At 36.0% G+C, this 20,675-nt stretch overlaps 1 protein-coding gene across 1 annotated transcript; it reads left to right on the top strand.

Annotated features, from left to right (window-relative positions):
• Positions 1 to 12,091: 12,091 nt before the first annotated feature.
• Positions 12,092 to 12,839, top strand: LOC109803031 (auxin-responsive protein SAUR21). The gene has a single exon (XM_029272199.2). The coding sequence runs from the start codon at positions 12,253 to 12,255 to the stop codon at positions 12,556 to 12,558; it is 306 nt and encodes a 101-aa protein (XP_029128032.1). The 5' UTR covers positions 12,092 to 12,252; the 3' UTR covers positions 12,559 to 12,839.
• The last annotated feature ends 7,836 nt before the right edge of the window (positions 12,840 to 20,675 follow it).

Raw genomic sequence — 20,675 nt, forward strand, 5'->3', positions numbered from 1 at the left:
TTCTGGTTGGATGAGGTGAAGTTCTTGGGCCACGTGATTTCAGCTAAGGGGATTGCTGTTGATCCGGCTAAGGTGGAGTCGGTATTGCAGTGGGAGCGCCCGAGGACTGTCACGGATATACGGAGCTTTGTGGGCTTAGTGGGTTACTATCGGAGGTTCATTGAAGGGTTCTCTAGGATAGTAGCGCCTCTGACCCAGTTGACGAGGAAGGAGCAGCCGTTTATTTGGACAGATGCCTGTGAGCGGAGCTTTGAGGAGTTGAAGAGAAGGTTGACTACTTCTCCTGTGTTGGTGTTACCGGATTCTGGTGAGCCTTTTGACGTGTACTGTGATGCTTCTCATCAGGGTCTGGGGTGTGTGCTGATGCAAAACGGGAGAGTGGTGGCATATGCTTCAAGGCAACTGAAGATTCATGAGAGGAACTACCCCACTCATGACTTAGAGTTAGCAGCTGTGGTGTTTGCCTTGAAAATTTGGAGGCATTATTTATATGGTGCTCGGTTCAACGTTTTTAGTGATCACAAGAGTCTGAAGTACTTATTTGATCAGAAAGAGCTGAACATGAGGCAGAGGCGGTGGATGGAGTTTCTGAAGGATTATGATTTTCAGTTGATGTATCATCCGGGCAAGGCCAATGTGGTCAGATGCACTAAGTAGGAAATCCATCCACATGTCGAACATGATGGTGAGAGAGCTGGAGCTGGTTGAGAAGTTCAGAGATTTGAATCTCTGTGTGAAGTTAGCTCAGGATCACATTAGTTGTGGGGCAGTTACCATAACTAATGAGTTCTTGAGGCAGGTTGGACTCAAGCAGTTGCAGGATGAGGAATTGGTGAGACTTCTTGGTTTATTGGGCACCGAGAAAGCTGCTGGTTTTGAGCTGGGAGAAGATGGGATCTTGAGGTTTAGGGGCAGGATTTGCCTACCTCAGGATGCTGAGCTGAAGAGAGCTGTGCTGGAGGAGGGCCACAAAAGTAGACTTAGCATACACCCAGGTATGACTAAGATGTACCAAGACCTCAAGAAGACTTTCTGGTGGTCTGGTATGAAGAGGGAGATAGCTGAGTATGTGGCGGTCTGTTTGACCTGTCAGAAGGCAAAGGTTGAGCATCAGAAGCCGAGTGGGTTAATACAACTGATGGAAATTCCGGAATGGAAGTGGGATAGCATTACTATGGATTTCATTGTGGGGTTGCCTAGGTCCGCTAGGAATAGTGATGCTATCTGGGTAATTGTTGATCGGTTGACCAAGTGTGCGCATTTCTTGCCTGTCAACATGAAGTGGTCCTTAGAGAAGCTGACACAGTTGTATGTGAGGGAGATAGTACGGTTGCACGGGGTGCCTTCCAGTATTATTTCTGACCGAGCTCCGAGGTTCACTTCCAGATTCTGGCAGAGTCTACACCAAGCTTTAGGCACAAAGCTGAAGCTGAGTTCTGCTTATCATCCGCAGACGGATAGTCAGTCGAAGAGGACAATCCAGTCCTTGGAGGATCTGCTGAGGGCTTGTATGTTAGATCACTTGGGTAGTTGGGAGGAAGTATTACCGCTTGTGGAGTTTACTTACAACAACAGTTTCCATGCTAGTATTGGGATGGCGCCGTTTGAAGCCTTATATGGCAGGAGATGTAGGACTCCTCTGTGCTGGTATCAGGATGGTGAGTCAGTGGTTGTGGGACCGGAGTTGATCCTACAGACTACTGAGAAGGTGAAGATGATTCAGGAGAAAATGAGGACTGCCCAGAGTAGGCAGAAATCATATGCTGACAAAAGGCGTAAGCCTTTGGAGTTTGCTGAGGGGGAACATGTGTTTCTGAAGGTGACTCCGACTTCTGGTGTGGGTAGAGCGCTGAAGGCTCGGAAGTTAACACCAAGATTCGTGGGTCCCTATCAGATAATACAGCGTGTGGGTCCGGTTGCTTATCGGTTGGCTTTGCCACCGTCTCTTTCAAACCTACACGATGTATTTCATGTGTCCCAGCTGAGGAAGTATGTGCATGATCCGAGTCATGTGGTGGAGCTGGATGATGTACAAGTGAAGCCGAACCTGACTTTTGAGAAGTTGCCAGTAGCTGTGGTGGATCATAAGCTGAAGGAGCTGAGGGGCAAGTCCATTGCTCTAGTGAAAGTATTGTGGGATGCAGCTACTGGTGAGGCTACTTGGGAGATTGAGCAGCAGTGCAGGGAGCGATACCCGTTTCTTTTCCCAAGTGAGTCTGTTTTCGGGGACGAAAACTCTTGTTGATGGGGAGGTTGTAAGACCCGTAGGATTTTTTTTTTCTCAACCCCCTTCCTCTCTAAACTCTCACTCCCTCAATTCTCTTATCTCACTCTCAATCCTCCCCCTTTTCACTTAGACCTTCCTTTTCCTGCTACTAGGTGGTAGAACTGAGTGAAGTGGGTTGCTAGCTGGTGTTGAAGTTCGCTATTCTCCTTTCCCGTGTTCAAGCTTCCTTCGTTTTCTCTTTGGGTTCTCTCTGACGCTTGGATTTCTTCATACCGAGGTAAGGGAAGTTAGTATTTTGGCTGCGTTTTTGGCTGGAAAATGAGTTTAGGAACTCATTTGGCTGCTGGTGATTGATTTTGTGGTTGGCTGGGTTGCTGGAAAAATTGGGGTTTTGGGGTTTTATGGTTTTGAGTCAAAATTTGAGATTTTCTTTGATCTGTTGTTGCATGCGCATAAAGCTGGTACTTTCGAGCTCCTTGATGAAAATGTGGCACTTTGAACCGTTTGCATGTGAGTTTTCTGTGAAATTTTGCAGGTTTTGGAAATTTTTTGAACTTGGGAGAGTTACTGATGAGTTCGCGCTGAGCGCTGTTCGTCGCGCCGGGCGCGTGACCACCAGGAGACTCTGTTTAGGCAAGCCCGCCGGGCGCAAGGCTGTGTGCGCTGGGCGAGCTTGCAAATGGGGGTCTCTGGTTGGCCCGCGCCGGGCCTGACTCGAGCTGCGCTGGGCGCGATATCAAGAGTAACATGTTTTTGGGATACTTGGTTTGCGCTAGGCTCACTTTTGGACTCGCTGGGCGCGGAGGCTCCTTGGGAGTCTCTGCCAAGGGCACGCCGGGCGCAATTGTGAATTGCGCTGGGCGCGAGACCCTGATAGGTCTCTGCCTTCCCCACGCTGGGCGCGGGTTAGGCTCTGCTGGGCGCACGAGACTCCTTGAGTCTCTGCCAGACAGGCGCTAGGCGCAATTTGGAATTGCGCCAGGCGCGGGAGAGCCTTGGTGCTCTCAGGTTAAGTCGCGCTGGGCGCAACCTCGAGTGCGCCGGGCGCGCAAGGAAATGATGATCTATAGGACATTGACTGTTGAGTTGCCGAAATTGTTAATCAATGATGTGATATGCTGAACCAAGCGAATTTGATGAATATGTTGTGATGATTAGGGGATTAAGCTGAGATAAATATGTTAGTTGTATTAGAGGTGTATTGTTGAGCTGGAATCAATGGATTAATAAGAGAAATTATATAGTATAGCGGCATTATAGACCGTTGGGCTGAATTGTAGAAAGTAATAATTTTGTTGAATTGCTGTGCTGTGCTGTGCTGTACTGTGCTGAGATATGCTGGGTTGGGTGATATTATAGCCGCTAAGTCGGTGCTGTTGTTAGCCACACATGTGGTGCTGATTCTAACCTCTAAGGCGGTGCTGTTGTTGCCGCTAAGTCGGTGCCGTTATAGCCACTAGAGTGGTGCTGTTGTTGCCGCTAAGTCGGTGCCGTTATAGCCACTAGAGTGGTGCTGTTGTTGTTGCTAAGCAGTGCTGATATTGCCGCATTGCGGTGCTGATATTGTTGAGTGGTATAAGCTGTACAAGTGTGCTGATAACTGTATCTGTTGTTATTTATATTGCCAATTATATAATTGTATGATGAATTTTAATTTCACTAGCTTACCCTTCTGTTGTTTTCCATGTTTTTGGACTGCGATGATCATACTATGTATGGGAGCAAGGCAGGAATAGAGGTGCGTCTTGTGGTGAGGTTGGTGGACCTTGCAGCTGTTTTGCTTGGCGATGTGTTGTTTTGCTTGTGGCTACGTGGGATAGTAGCATTTGGTTGTATTTTTTTTTAGTACACTTTAACTCTAGTCAGATTGGAACCTTGTATATCTATATATTCTAGATCCTATATTCATATACTTGTTCTATCTGTCTGGTGTTTCGAGTGTGCTATGCCGGGCGTAGTAACCAGTCGGGTCGTTACAATTTTCTCTCTCAATGAGATACATGTCTTATCTTAATCCTATATATTGAGTTATTTCATTTCATTTTATTTTTATTCCCTTTCAAATATATGAAGTAAAAAAAATTTCCTTTCAAATGTATTTCTTGATTTTAATTTGATTTAACAACTAGTCTAAAAATTAAAGTTTCTTTCTCAACTACCCCGAACCATTATATATATATATATATATATATATATATATATATATTAATCATTTATCTCATTCAATTTACTTTTTTCATCTTTATTTTTAAATTAAATTTTAATATTTTTTTTATAAAACAATTTACTCATATTATAAATGAAAATCCTTATTCTGAACAAGAGCATTTTTAATGAAAACATTTTTGGAAAATTTTCTTAAATATAACATTTTTAATCACTCTTATTATGTCTCGTGTCTTATCTTGATTTCATCTGTTTGAGCATTTTTTTTTCCATATATTTTTTTTTCAAATATTCCTGTTAATTTAAAACTAACTCAACAGTTTTTTTTCAACTATCTCAAACTATTATCTTTTCTATCTATCTATATATATATATATATATATATATATATATATATATATATATATATATATATATATATATATATATATATATGTATGTATGTATGTATATATGTATGTATGTATGTATTTGATTTTCTTAACCACATGTCTCTTTTAATATATCATTTTTATTTTTATTTTTAAATTAAAATTTTAAAATTTTAAAATAAATTAATGATTAAAAATACAAAATATAATGTGTATGTTCAGAATACTTATTTATTATGAATTTTAACAATAGTATAACTTACATATTCAAAATATTTAATTATTATAATTTTAATTATGTAAAAATATTTATTATATGTATTACACATGTTAAATACTCATAGTTTAATAATTAAAATAATATTATACTGTCATATAAATTATTTATCATAAATTTGAAATATAATTTATTTTTAAAATTTCTATTAATTATAAAATTTTATATAAAATAAATATTTATTGTATGTATTGTGAAAACTAAAATACTAGTTGTTAATAATAAAAAAATAACAGTGCATCACAATATATTATTTAGAATAAGTCTAAAATATACTTTATTTATTCAAAAAATTTATTTATATTGAATTTTAATTATAAAATAAATAATTTATTTATTTATTATAAAATTTCATTATATAAAAATAACATTTATCCTGTACATTAGAAATAATAAAATACAATTTTTTAAGAAAGGCCTAAAATATCGATTAATAATAATAATAACAACACTTGCTTAGATTGTTGGTTTTTTAACCTTGTCTTAAGTAGCCTACTAGCACTTATTATTAACAATAAATGTTCCCCGATACTTTCATAAAATACATGAAAATATATTGAAATTTTATATTTCTGTCTCTCTCTCCCTCTCTCTCTCTCTCTTTTATTTATTTTATTTTGATCTTTATTTATTTATTATTATTTTTATTAATTCAACCCACTGTTCTCCAATATATTTATTGTTTCTTTATTCAAATATTTAATATGGAAGTAAATATTTTTTTTTCTCCAATGACAGTACTACTACTAGCTACTATAGCTAATGTTTAGCTGAAATTAAACTTAATAAAAATTAATATACAGTCTGCTTCATATCTCAGCTAGCCTTGAATATTGTCCATACATATATAGGCATCTATCTGATCAGTACGATGAAAGTTCAAGACGTGTACATGTACTGCATGCCACCAAAATATATATATTACTCTTTTATGTCTGCTTATTTAATTTACGATTACAAATGATCAAGTCACCAATATATATAAAAGATTTACCGTAACTAAGGATTTTTTTCCCACTCAGTTCACTGGAATAAAACCTAATCCAGCTCATAGGATTGTAATTAATTGTTGTTTGTCTAAAAATTTTCTATACACAACAAAAATTGAATACAATTTTTTTCATAAAATAGATCATTTTTAATATTTAATTATTATGTCGTCAACATATTAAATTAGAAGGATTTTATTTAATGAGAGTTAATTAATGTCTTATATATTAAATCTTTATTTAAAAATGTAATATTTATATTTAAGTTTAATACATCATTCTTAAATTTTTAATTGGATCTCTATTTTTTTTTATAAAAAATATAATTAAGTATTTCACCCTTCCGAATTTTTATAATTGAGTTCTTGAAATTAATTTTATGGCGACATATAAAACCGCTAAAAAGAAAATATGTGGTAATTTTATTACCTTTAAAGATTTAATAACAAAAATTGTAGAAAATTAAAGATTTAATTATAATTTTATTTTATTTTAGAGATCTAATTAAAATTCTCAAAATTTAAGACTTACTTATATATTAAAATTTGTAACGACGCGACTGGTCACTACACACTACACCGTACACCTGAAACCGGACAGAAAAGAACAAGTGTATACATATAGTGTCTAGAATATACATATATACATGTCCAAGTCTGACTAGATTCAAAATGTACAACAATCCATTCAGAGCTACTACCCCAAGTAGCTAAAACACCAAAACATCCATAAGAAATAAGCTCTATCTGTCAGCTACCGACCTGCCACAAGCCGCCAACCTATCCCTGCTCTGCTCCCATACATAGTATGATCATCGCAGTCCAAACCACATGGAAACAACAAGGGTAAGCTAGTGAAAAGAAACAACATACAAATATATAATTTAAGAATAGTAAACAGCTACCGCTATCAGAACATCCATTAGCAATAAGAACTGTAAACAACAGTACACATCGATAAATAGTAGTAAACACACAATGCGTCGTCACACATATCAGCTCGGAGATCTCCTACCACAGATCAGCCTTACGGCCTACAACAGCTCCTATCAGCACTATCAGCACGGAGCACAGCACCGACTTAGCGGCTATAACAACACCACAATAGTGGCTAACAACACCAACATAGCGGCTATAACAGCACCACAATAGTGGCTAAACACATCATACAGCTCAGCAATAAACAGCATAGCAAAACAGCTCACAGCACAGCACAACACAACAAAATCCGCATACAACACAGCTAAGTAGTCTTCAACACAGCTTATTACTCACAACTCAGTTCATCATTCTAGAGCATAGCCATATTATAAATCAGCATTTAAATTCATCAATAACAGCCCAGCTCAGCATAGCGATATACATCTATTACAGCTTAACATTATTTTTCAGCATTTACATCTAGTCAGCACAACATATTTATCAATTACATCTCAGCTCCGCAATTTCAGCATAATTCAACAACTATCAGCATATGATTCAGCTCGACTCAAATAACAAGGTTCAGCATTAGCATCACACAACATAACTCAGCGTTACATTATTAACAACATACAGCATAACACAACTTTTTATCACACGACATTGGCAGCGTTTATCAGCATAAACAACATTTAGCACAACTCAGCTTAATAGCACAGCCTATCGTCTTACAGCACATCTAAGCATCTTACAGCAATATACACCTAACACAACTCAACATCTTCAAACAACAATTTTAGCTAGTCATCACATCATATTCATCAATTTCGGCTCAACCATACACCTCTAATACGGCTAAATATTATTATCTCGGCTTTATCACTTAGTCATCACAGCATATTCATCAAATACAACTTAGCTCAGCACATAACAACATGGATTAACAAGTTCAGCACAATTCAACAGCCAACAGCATATGTTTCAATATCCCCTCCGCGCCTGGCGTGCTCGAGGTCGCGCCCAGTGCGACCCGACCCGAGAGCACCAGGGGCCATCACGCCCAGCGCAAGAGTGCTCGCGCCCGGCGAGACTCAACCCGAGAGCATCCAAGGCTCTCACACGCCTGGCGCAATTCCAAATTGCGCCCAGCGCCTGCCTGGCAGAGACTCAAGGAGTCTCGTGCGCTCAGCGGCCTAACCCGCGCCCAGCGTGGGGAAGGTAGAGACCTACTAAGGTCTCGCGCCCGGCGCAATTCGTATTGCGCCTAGCGCCCTCTTGGCAGAGACTCCCAAAGAGCCTCCGCGCCCAGCGGGTCCAACCCCGCGCCTAGCGCGGCTCCATAGTACCCAAAACCTGTCACCAGTGATATCGCGCCCGGCGCAGCCCAAGTCACGCCCGACGCGGGCCAACCAGAGACTCCCATTTGCAAGCTCGCCCAGCGCACACAGCATTGCGCCCGGCGGGCTCGCCTAAATGGAGTCCCCTGGTGGTCACGCGCCCGGCGCGAAGAACAGCGCCCAGCGCGAATTCAACAGCAACCATCCCCAAGTTCGAAATTTGCCCAAAATCCTGCAAAACACAACATAAAACTAGCATGCAATCCAGCCAAAAGTTCCCATATTCACCAAAGATCAATAAAAACACTTCATTTCTCACATGCAATCACGATTCAAGGATTTCCCCAAAATTCTCAAAAACCCCAAAAACCCGAAAGGCCCCCAAATCAGCAATGTCAACCGTTCTCAGCTCAAATGCAACAAACACCCTACCATCAAAGAGTTCTTAGAACTCGTTTTCGGCCAAACAAAGCAAAGGACTACCTTCCCTTACCTCGGTGAAGAAATCCGAGCTCCGGGACGGGACGAACGGAAGAGAAAGACGAAAGAGAGCTTGAACGAACACGGAAGAACAAGAGAGAACTCCAAAAATCAGCTAGCAAAATCCAAGCTCACTCAGCACAGCTACCTTGAGATATCAAGAAAAGGAGAAGAAGGTAAGGAGAGCAAGTGGGAAGTCAAAGAAAAGAGAATAAGGGTGGAAGGGGCTTGCGGAAGGAATGGGGTCTCACAAAATTTATATTTATTATACGGAAATATTTCAAACATTATTTGTCTCTAGAAAAAAATTATCCGTGGAGAAAAAAAAAGAGAAGCTAATGTAGTAGATAATATTGTAAAACATTGACTAAATATTAAACAAAGTAACAAAGCATTACGCAAACATTTTTCATGGGAAATTGTATACGAGAATTTATAAGTAAAGGCCAAAACTATTTATAAATGTAAATTCTAAATAAAGGTATCGATGAAATCGACTATGCTGTCATTATTTTAAATGTATATATATGTTAAACTTTGATGAAGCATGTGGACAAAATCCCACCCCGCGTTTATATATTTGGCATCATGATTCATGACCTTTTTGCAATTTTGCATTTTGAGTTTTGTCAAAAACAAACACCTTAAATGACATGGAAAAAAATTGTTATTTGTATATTAATATAATAAAGTTTTATTAATTTAACAGAGCGTATGAGTTATTGTACAATTTTGTTTTAGTACGGAACTCACTTTGTTTAGATAAAAAAAAAAAACTAGTTGAATATTAATTAAGAGAAGAAAGAGAACGAAATAGGTTCCAATTGGTTTGGATAAATATTTTTTATTTTTATTTTCTAAAAAACATTTTCAAATTTTTAAAATTTGAAAAATATGTTTATGTTTTTACTTCATATTTTTTTAATATTAAAAATACTTTTAGTTTAATCAATTTTGATAGTTAGGATATATTTATAACTTTTTTTTATTAATGAACATATTTTTACATTTCATAAAAAAATAAGTTCTCAATTTGCATATAAAGAGATGAAGCCATTTATATTTAGGTAAAAAGTAGGAGGTTAAGATCCCTTAAAAAATACTGTTTATTAAAACTCAAGAAGGAAAGAAATAGAAAGTACATCAACTAAAACTGGAAAGGAAATAAAATCGGAATAAACAAAAATGACAAAAAAATAAATAAATTAGGACGTTAATAAAATAATTGTCAATTTTGAATACTACGTGAATCATGTTTCAAGATAAAAAAAATCTTACAAAAAAATTCATTGCATCAATGAAAAAAAAGAGTAATTGATGGATATACTTAAGAACTTTAATGTCTAAGATATAAAACCTCTTTATTTATTGTTTATTAATTAATATTAGGACCTAAATAAAATATATAATAAAATATTTTGTTTAGGAAAAGAAAGTGAAAAATAAAATAAGGGAAAAAAGGGAAAAAAAAAGAAAAGAATGAAAAATAAGAGGATTATTAAAGTGGTTTAGTAAAAATTAAAAAGAGGAATCAAAATTTTTGTCCTGTGCTCTGATTGCATAAAAAATGAAAAAGAAAAAAAGTATGTACATTAAATGACAAGAATATATCCCTAATAAAAAAAATGTAACATAAAGATAAAGTAATATTATATATATATATATAATATTATTTGACTTTATGATTAATTTATTGATAATTTAAAAATAAAATAATATAATAAATTTAAATATATTTTTAGTTATTTAAATTTAACATAAATTTATTTATTTTTGTCACACAAAATGTTTATATTCTATATATAATAAGTATGACTATACTACGTGGGTGTTAATATATTAAATTCTTATATTTTGTACTTATTATTATGATGTATGTTAACTACTCGACATAAAATGTGAATTTTCTATTTGCGTGTCAATTCGTTATAGAATGTGTGGATATTTTAATTTGTATTCTGAGTTTACATAAAATGTCTAAAACACCCGTCCTGAAATGTTCGTCCTACAATATTGTTGCATAAAATATTTTATTTTAATTTTTGTATTCAAATTTTATTAATTTTTTTTATAAATATTGTTACATAAAATTTATCTATTAATTTTTTTATTTGTGAAAATATTATATTAAATCTAGTTGATATCGTATAATTGTCTCAACCAGTCATTTTTACATATATTATTAAAAAAAAATTTAAAAATCATAAGAACTAAAAATAATAATTTTAAATTTAAAAAATAAAAATAATTTTTTTCTAAATTTAAGAGACCAAAATATATTTCTGTCATTAAAATTTAAATAACCTTTTTTTTTACTGTTGTAAAAAAATCCAACTTTTTTTTTACTACCGTCTACAGCCAGCCATAATCGAAGGATCATAAAGGATTATATATTGTTCATCAAAAACCAAAACAAATATTGTCAAAAATTCATGCAATAAAAACTGATTTAATGAATCCACCCATTAATGATTGACGAATTTTGTGATATTGCTTAACATTTATCAAGCCACTAACGTCAAGAAAGGGCGTTCTCTATGAAAAACAGTGGGCAAGTAAAATAACTATGCAGAGTACCAAATTGGAACTGTGACATATGATTCAAAGCTAAAAATCTAATTGAAGCTACTTACTTCTAGTTCTGGCATGGTATTCACACAATGATTAAACTCATTTGCAGTCAATCACATACCGCCATGATTGAGAGACCCACGCCCTTGTTCTGACACTATGCATGCATATATATTGTGCTTCTCGATGACGATTCTCTTATCATTTTAAATAATACAACTTATCTGTTCTTAATGAATGGAAGATTAAGCTTTTGTTGCTAGTTGGTAATATTTTCACGTACTTTATGCGTTTTTTGAAAATCCAAGGTGGAATCAAACATGATAGTTTAAGTTTGTATGTATATTGTTGTACCACGTTGATGATCATCTAAGCCAACGAAATAAGTCAGGATTGGCTTATCTATATCTAAATACTACTGTTGTGATTGTATCTCTGAAGAGAATATATATGGTAAATCCTATATACACAGACTGACAGAGACAGCTATAATAGATAGAGGCAGAAAGAGAGGTTCAGGGCATATGGTACGGATATGTGATTAGTTACTACATTTAATTAATACTATAAATATTGCATTGACGTTCCTAAGTTTTTGAGCCCTTATGAATGGGTCTTGTGCTAGCTAAGGCATCACATGTGTGATGTGACCTTTTTCGTTTTCAGTGTACGGCACGTTGTTTCCACTAGAGAGTGAGTTCTGCCATGTGAGCGTTTTGTGAATTTCATGATGTGGGCCCTCAGTTTTGTGGCACCATTGTCCATGCTCCAACTAGTACTTGGACTCATCTATTCTTGGATCATCCTTTCTGGAAATGTATGGCTTCCCACTCTGTGTTAACACTTTGTAATATCACTATAAGTACCACAACACCACGCCCTTCACTCTCAAAGTCAATCATTGCGTTCACTTCATGGGTATTCGTCTGCCAATATTTATGGCTCTTCATGGGAACAAGATATTCAAGTGGCACCAGCATCTACATAGTAGAAACCAGTCGAATATTAATGTTCCAAAGGGTCACGTAGCAGTGTACGTTGGAGAGGCTCAAAAGAAAAGGTTTGTGGTTCCAATATCATATTTGAACCATCCTTCATTTCTTGACTTGCTACACCGAGCAGAGGAGGAATTTGGTTACAATCATCCAATGGGAGGTCTCACAATCCCTTGCAAAGAAGAGGCATTCATCACTCTCACCTCTCAACTACGTGCTTCCTGAAACATATCTTATAAATTAATTAACACCCCTATTCCTAGTTCCTACCTTCATTTTTCTGCTTCTACTCACCATTTGAGTAGTGTTTTTTCCTACTAACTCCACTCTTTGAACAAATATATAATAATAATAATATGTATTCCATTGTATACAGTTTAATTACATGGACTGTTTGGAGAAGCGAAATAGCCACTACCAAATTTTACTTCTTGCAAGTTAAAGCTATGCTGGTAGTTAAATGTACGTTGCAGCTTGCCTTTTGTAGTTACCATATTCGGGTATTATTTTGAGGCCAGGTTGTTCATTGTATGATGTTTAAACATATATAATTTGTTGGATAATCTTATAAATAATAACAGTAATAATTTTTAACAATTATATTAAACTAATATCTTCTTAAAATTAATTGACTAATTATTTATTTATATTCAAATTGTTTAATGTTATACGTACAGTACGTTGTTAGCTGAATATTAAAATCTTATTTGCATCAGGACATGCTTGCTGTCTTTTGTATTTTAAGCCACGGGCAATGCAAAATTATTGTCAAGATCACCAAAGTCTTTATAAAATTATTAAATAGTTAGGCACTGTTAGCCATCAAACATATTAAATTAGGGAGTCGTGATTATGGTGCAGCCCGTGTGGAGGATTGTGGCGGAAAAGGGGAGAGATATAGAAAGAAAAATATATAAAAAGAGAAAAAGAGTGAAAAGTAATATATATAATAAATGATATATTTTGAAAAAAAATAGAAAAGGAAAATAGTGACAGTAATAATTATAATGTATGATATAGTATGAAAGAAAAAGAGGTAAAAATAAAAAGAGATAAAAATGAAATAAAAGAAAAAAGTAAATATATCCAACAAGTCATTTAGAAATTTGAAACTAACAATTGGATCCTTAGACATCCTTAATAGCCAAAGCCCAAAGGAATTGTATGAACGAGTTTCTTAACCCATCTTTTCGACATCTTCGGTAGTCGAAGGAATTGTGTAAATAAATGCAACCCTTCAACACCTTTAGTGGTCAAAAGAGTTGAATCATTTGAATCAATACTTTCAACATCCTTGAGAGGCGAAGAGGTTATAAGAATAAGCTCGACTCGTCCCTTCGATAATTTTGACGATTGAGTGGTTCAATACGAATATAAACATTCAGTTCAACCAATCCCATATTCAATTTTGTGGTAGTTGATACGAATAAATGATATGTAAAATTCGAAAGCTATGATAATCAAGATGATTAAGATTAGTACGAAGACAAAAGTTTTAAAGTCTTCATTTGATAATAGTAACCCAAAATAATGGTAAATTTTTTTGATAAAAAATAAACCAAATTTGAATCTTGTCTTGGATTTTTTTTTAAAGAAGCCCTAGACTTATTTAAAGCTTTAAACAAAACTTTGTTCGCGCAGGTATTTTCATTCCTTGTAAATGATTTTAAGCATGCAATGATATTATTTAAATATTAACTATTCTCTTAATTTATTATTTTTATGATATTAAAATATCTTTTTAATTTATTAATAATACTCCTCGCAATTAATTAATTAACCTTACCTTTTCTATCATTATGATTTGAATAAATTAAAATAATGCTTAAATTAATTATGTCTCTGTTTTTTTTTTCAATTTTAAATATTTTCCTTTTGTAATTTATAATTTTAAATTTGAAAATACAAAATATATGATATATACTTGCATTGGCAAGTGAAATATTTATTTTCAAGAAACTGATAAAAGGTATATTAACTACTAGGTTTCATCTAACATTGGTTAAATAGTCATCTTACTACAAACAACATTTGAACATATATCTACAATGAAAAAGTTTAATAGAATTTATCTACTATTTTTTTTAATAATATTTCGAATTTTCTTATAATATCATATCCATTATCTTTATCATAAGAAACTCAATCAATTTTTTTACCTCAATCAAGAAATTTACTAAAATTTCTTAAATAGATTTCACAAATATAAATAGTAGAACAAAAGCAATTATATATATATATATATATATATATATATATATATATATATATATATATATATATATATATATATATATATTAAAACACGACCTCACAAGATCAAAAGAAAGGAGATGTCTCTCATAGGTCACTTTAACAAGTGGTGCATATAGGTGGTGATCAATAATCACCATAGATATATAATATAAAAATAATGAATGGTTGAGATTATCATTTAATGAGTAATAGCATATTATACACCTTCACACACAAGATCAAAATTTCCGAATTTTTTTACTAAAATTATTTTTTTTTAAATTACCCAAAAGAGAAAACACGTGTTACGATGCACTGACACAACTGCTATTCACTTTCGGAACGGGCCGTTCGGAAATCAGAACGAGCTGTTCCACATGAAAAAATAATATATGAATATTGGATCAGAACGGGCCGTTACAGATGAAAAACAAAACACATGACGAATGGAACGGAACGGCCTGTTCCAAAATCAGAACGGTCCGTTCCAAACTCAAACATAACACATGACTCATTAAACCAGAACGGGCCGTTATAAATTCGGAACGGCCAGTTCTAACTACAAATTTGTCAAACGAATTTTTTTAAGCAAAATAATATTTTTTTTTTCATTCTACTAAATTACATCTAAACCCTAAACCCTAAACCCAAAAAGTCTTATACTAAGGCCCATAATACAAGATCAAACAATATAAACTCCTATACTACCAAAAATATGAGAAAGGTGGCCATCCATGTAAAGTCCAAGTAAAGAGAATCCTAGGCCTACCAAATCAATTGGGCTCACTGAGCTCAGAAGTAGTCAAAAGCCTAAAGGCCATGAAGTCCAAAACTAGGTCCAATAAACTTAAAACCCAAAAAGTTTTATACTGAGGCCCATAATACAAGACCAAACAATATAAATTCCTATACTACCAAATATATGAAAAAGATGGTCATCCATGTAAAGCCCAAGTAAAAAGAATCCTAGGCCCACCAAACCCATTGGGCTCACTAACCTCATAAGCAATCAAAAGCCCAAAGGCCCATAAAGCCCAAAACTAGGCCCAATGAACTTAAAACCCAAAAGTCTTATACTAAGGCCCATAATACAAGACCAAACAATATATAAACTACTATACTACCAAAAATATGAGAAAGGTGGTCATCCATGTAAAGCCTAAGTTAAGAGAACCCTAGACCCACCAAACCCATTGGGCTAACTAAGCTCAGAAGCTGTCAAAAGCCCAAAGGCCCATGAAGTCCAAAACTAGGCCCAATAAACTTAAAACCCAAAAAGTCTTATACTAAAGTCCATAATACAAGACCAAACAATATAAACTCCTATACTACCAAATATATGAGAAAGGTGGTCATCCATGTAAAGCCCAATAAAGAGAACCCTAGACCCACTAAACCCATTGGGCTCACTAAGCTCAGAAGCAAATAAAAGCTCAAAGTCCCATGAAGCCCAAAACTAGGCCCAATAAGCTTAAAACCCAAAAAATCATATATTGAGGCCCATAATACAAGACCAAACAATATAAACTCTTATATTACCAAAAATATGAGAAACGTGGTCATCCATGTAAAGCCCAAGTAAAGAGAACCCTAGGCCCACCAAACCCATTGGGCTCACTGAGCTTAAAAGCAATCAAAAGCCCAAAGGCCCATGAAGCCCAAAACTAGGCCCAATAAGCTTAAAACCCAAAAAGTCTTATACTGAGGTCCATAATACAAGACCAAACAATATAAACTCCTATACTACCAAATATATAAGAAAGGTGGTCGTCCATGTAAAGCCCAAGTAAAAAGAACCCTAGGCCCACCAAACCCATTGGGCTCACTAAGCTCAAAAGCAAACAAAAGCCCAAAGGCCCATGAAGCCCAAAACTAGGCCCAATAAGCTTAAAACCCAAAAAGTCTTATATTGAGGCCCATAATACAAGACCAAACAATATAAACTCCTATATTACCAAAAATATGAGAATCGTGGTCATCCATGTAAAGCCCAAGTAAAGAGAATCCTAGGCCCACCAAACCCATTGGGCTCACTGAGCTCAAAAGCAATCAAAAGCCCAAAGGCCCATGAAGTCCAAAACTAGGCCCAATAAGCTTAAAACCCAAAAAGTCTTATACTAAGGCCCATAATACAAGACCAAACAATATAAAATCCTATACTACCAAATATATAAGAAAGGGGGTCATCCATGTAAAGCCCAAGTAAAAAGAACCCTAGGCCCACCAAACCCATTGGGCTCACTAACCTCATAAGCAATCAAAAGCCCAAAGGCCCATGAAGCCCAAAACTAGGCCCAATAAGCTTAAAACCCAAAAAGTCTTATACTAAGGCCCATAAACCCTAAACCTTACTGGTTTAACTCGTCATTTGTTATTTTTGAAACTGGAACGGGCCTAGGGTTATTTTTACTTGGACTTTACATGGATGACCACCTTTCTCATATATTTGGTAGTATAGGAGTTTATATTGTTTGGTATTGTATTATGGGCCTTAGTATAAGACTTTTTGGGTTTTAAGCTTAGTGTGCCTAGTTTTGGGCTTCATGGGCCTTTGAGCTTTTGATTGCTTCTGAGCTTAGTGAGCCCAATGGGTTTGGTGGGCCTAAGGTTCTCTTTACTTGGGTTTTACATGGATGACCACCTTTCTCATATATTTGGTAGTATAGGAGTTTATATTGTTTGGTCTTGTATTATGGGCCTTAGTATAAGACTTTTTGGGTTTTAAGCTTATTGGGCCTAATTTTGGACTTCATGGGCGTTTGGGCTTTTGACTGCTTCTGAGCTCAGTGAGCCCAATGGGTTTGGTGGGCCTAGGATTCTCTTTACTTGAGCTTTACATGGATGACCACCTTTCTCATATTTTTGGTAGTATATGAGTTTATATTGTTTGGTCTTGTCTTATGGGCCTTAGTATAAGACTTTTTGGGTTTTAAGTTTATTGGGCCTAGTTTTGGACTTCATGGGCCTTTAGGCTTTTGACTGCTTCTGAGCTCAGTGAGCCCAATGGGTTTGGTGAGCCTAAGATTCTCTTTACTTGAACTTTACATGGATGATTACCTTTCTCATATTTTTGGTTGTATAGGAGTTTATATTATTTGGTCTTGTATTATGGGCCTTAATATAAGACTTTTTGAGTTTAGGGTTTAGGGTTTAGATGTAATTTAGTAGAATGAAAAAAAAATATTATTTTGCTTAAAAAAATTTGTATGACAAATTTGTTGTTAGAACGGGCCGTTCCGAATTCAGAACGGCCCATTCTGGTTTAATTAGTCATGTTTTATGTTTGAATTTGGAACGAGCCGTTCTGATTTTGGAACGGACCGTTCCGTTCCATTCGTCATCTGTTTTTTTTTTATCTGGAACGGCCCGTTCTGATCCAATATTCATGTGTTATTTTTTCATGTGGAACGGCCCGTTCTGATTTTAGAACGGTCCGTTCCAAAAGTGAATAGCAACTCCGTCAGTGCATCGTAACACGTGCTTTTTTTTTGTTGGATAATTTAAAAAAAAAAATTCAGTAAAAAATTCGAAAATTTTGATCCTGTGTGTTAAGGTATATAATATGCTATTTGTTTAGATGAATCTTATGGTCAAAAGTCATGGTGCATCCATACACTACTTGTGTTAGTGGTCCATCAGAGAATTCACCCAAAAGAAAATGACATCGAAAGAAGCAGCTAATTTTATAATTGGGACAACACAATTTTTTTTTCCAAAAGTACAAATTTTACATTTGAAATTCTTTTACTGTTGGTGTCACGTAACAGCAACTCTAACATTGGATACTCTTCCTTGAATTTTGTAAATTAGTTTTTCCATCTTCCCAACGAAGTTAGAACATGTTCTCTGACTGTGAAAGACTAGTGCACTTTTTCTCTCTACACTTTCCCATGGCCATCTATTCCAAGATGTTATGTAGACGAGGAGCTATCTATGTCTATTTCTTTTGCAAACTACAAACAATCATGTTTTAGCAAATGCATAAACTGATTAACGATCACTGCTAGGGCTCTACCACTATACAATACTAATGCTTCCCTTCTTCATATTGCTTTTACACAATTTGTTAATTGGACAAGTTATAATAGAAGCATTAGATTAAATCATACACCTCATAGTCATTTCACTCGGAATGTTTTAGTTGTCATCTGCTTCTGGTGTCCAACTGTTCACGTGGTAGTAATGACCACCATATGTGAGAAAATATAGACCTCAAGAGGATAGTAGAACATAGAGCCCTGTTTTGAATTTAGAGAAGGCACATTTTTGTTATGAAACTTAAATTAGGAGTTTTATTTTGTTTTAATAATATTAATAGTGTGAATTATGAGAGGCATTTAAAATATGTAAACGTTGTTTTTGTCAGCTACAAATAAGTGTAATTTCATTTGCAACAAGAATGAGAATATAGAGAGTTTGTTTTGCTCCCAAATTTATGCCCTTTTTCATTAACAAATTGGCATCAGAGCTTGTGTGCGTGAGGTGAGAGTAAGCCGACCTGATCCGACCTGAGCCGACCTGAGCCGACCTGGTGTACCCAGCCCGAGAGAAGAGAAAAAAAATTCTTGTGAAGTGTGTGAGTGGAGCGTATACACTCAAGAGAGATGGCAGGTTTAACTAATGGCATTCCATTACCCAAATTGACTAAAGATGTCAATTACGACAACTGGAAGCTGCAGATGAAGACCCTTCTCGGCTCCCAAGACAACTGGGATGTGGTTGAGAATGGGTACGAGGAACCGGTGACCACTGAGGGGTATACAAATGCCCAACTGAATGCATTGAAGGTTGCTCGGGCAAAGGACAAGGCAGCACTGTATTTGCTGTACCGAGCTGTTGACGAGTCGGGCTTTGAGAAGATAGCTATAATGCTAAATCTTTAAAAGAAGCATGGGACATACTCGAGAAAGCAAAAAAGGGAGATGAACGCGTGAAGCAAGTTCGGCTTCAAACCCTTAGGGGCGAACTGGAAAACATGAGGATGAAGGAGTCAGAAGGTGTATCCGAGTTCATTACTCGGGTGGAGACTGTGGCGAACAAACTAAACAGGAATGGAGAGAATCTTCCCTCAAGCCGAGTTGTGGAGAAGATCTTAAGGTCATTGACAGATGACTTTGAGAATATAGTGTGTGCAATTGAAGAGTCCAAGGATCTGTCAACGCTCACTGTCGAAGAGCTTACTAGGTCCCTGGAGGCGTATGAGCAGAGGAAAAAGAATAAGAAGGAGAAGCGGGAGTCCCTTGAACAAGCTCTCCAGGCAAAGGCGACAATAAAGGAGGAGAAGGTGCTCTATGCTCAGAATAATAGAGGACGAGGAAGAGGTAGAGGCCTAGGTGGTCGAGGAAGAGGAGGACGAGGTAATGAGTATGTCGGCCAACAGAACTGGCGTGGCTGAGGTCAAACTCAGGGTGGCCGAGGTCAAGCGCGGGGAGGCCGAGGTCAGACCTGGGGTGGCCGATCAAACACAAATAACATTATTGAATGTTATAACTGTGGGAAGTATGGACATGTGGCCAAGGAGTGTTACTCGATAAAATGCTACAATTGTGGAAATCTGGGTCATATTTCCAAAGATTGTAGGTCCGAGAAGAAAAATGAGGAACCAACCAACTTCCTTGCCGAGGAAGAAGATGAAGGATTGTTGCTGGTGACAACTATTCCAGAAACCGAGATCAAACCGAGTTGTACTGATAAATCTGTTTGGTACTTGGACACCGGCGCAAGCAATCACATGTGTGGTGACGAGCACTTGTTCAAAATGCTTTCAAAGGAGGAGGTCAGATCTGTTTCTTTCGGAGATGCTTCAAAAGTAACTGTTAAAGGCCGAGGAACGATCCGATATCAACAGAGAAATGGGAAAATCGGAGAGATCAGAGATGTATACTACGTACCCGATCTCAAAAGCAACATATTGAGCATGGGACAGTTAATGAAGAAAGGGTACTCGGTTCTGATGAAAGACCGAGAACTACAACTAAAGGATAAACTCGGGAGACTAGTTGCCCAAGTAGAAATGAAGAAAAATCGCATGTACAAACTTGAACTGAAAATAGTTCGAGATGAATGCATGCAACTTGATTTGGAGGATGAGGCCATGAAGTGGCATC

Source organism: Cajanus cajan, chromosome 4, assembly GCF_000230855.2.
Source record: "Cajanus cajan strain Asha chromosome 4, NIPB_CcT2T_4, whole genome shotgun sequence".
NCBI lineage: Eukaryota > Viridiplantae > Streptophyta > Magnoliopsida > Fabales > Fabaceae > Cajanus > Cajanus cajan.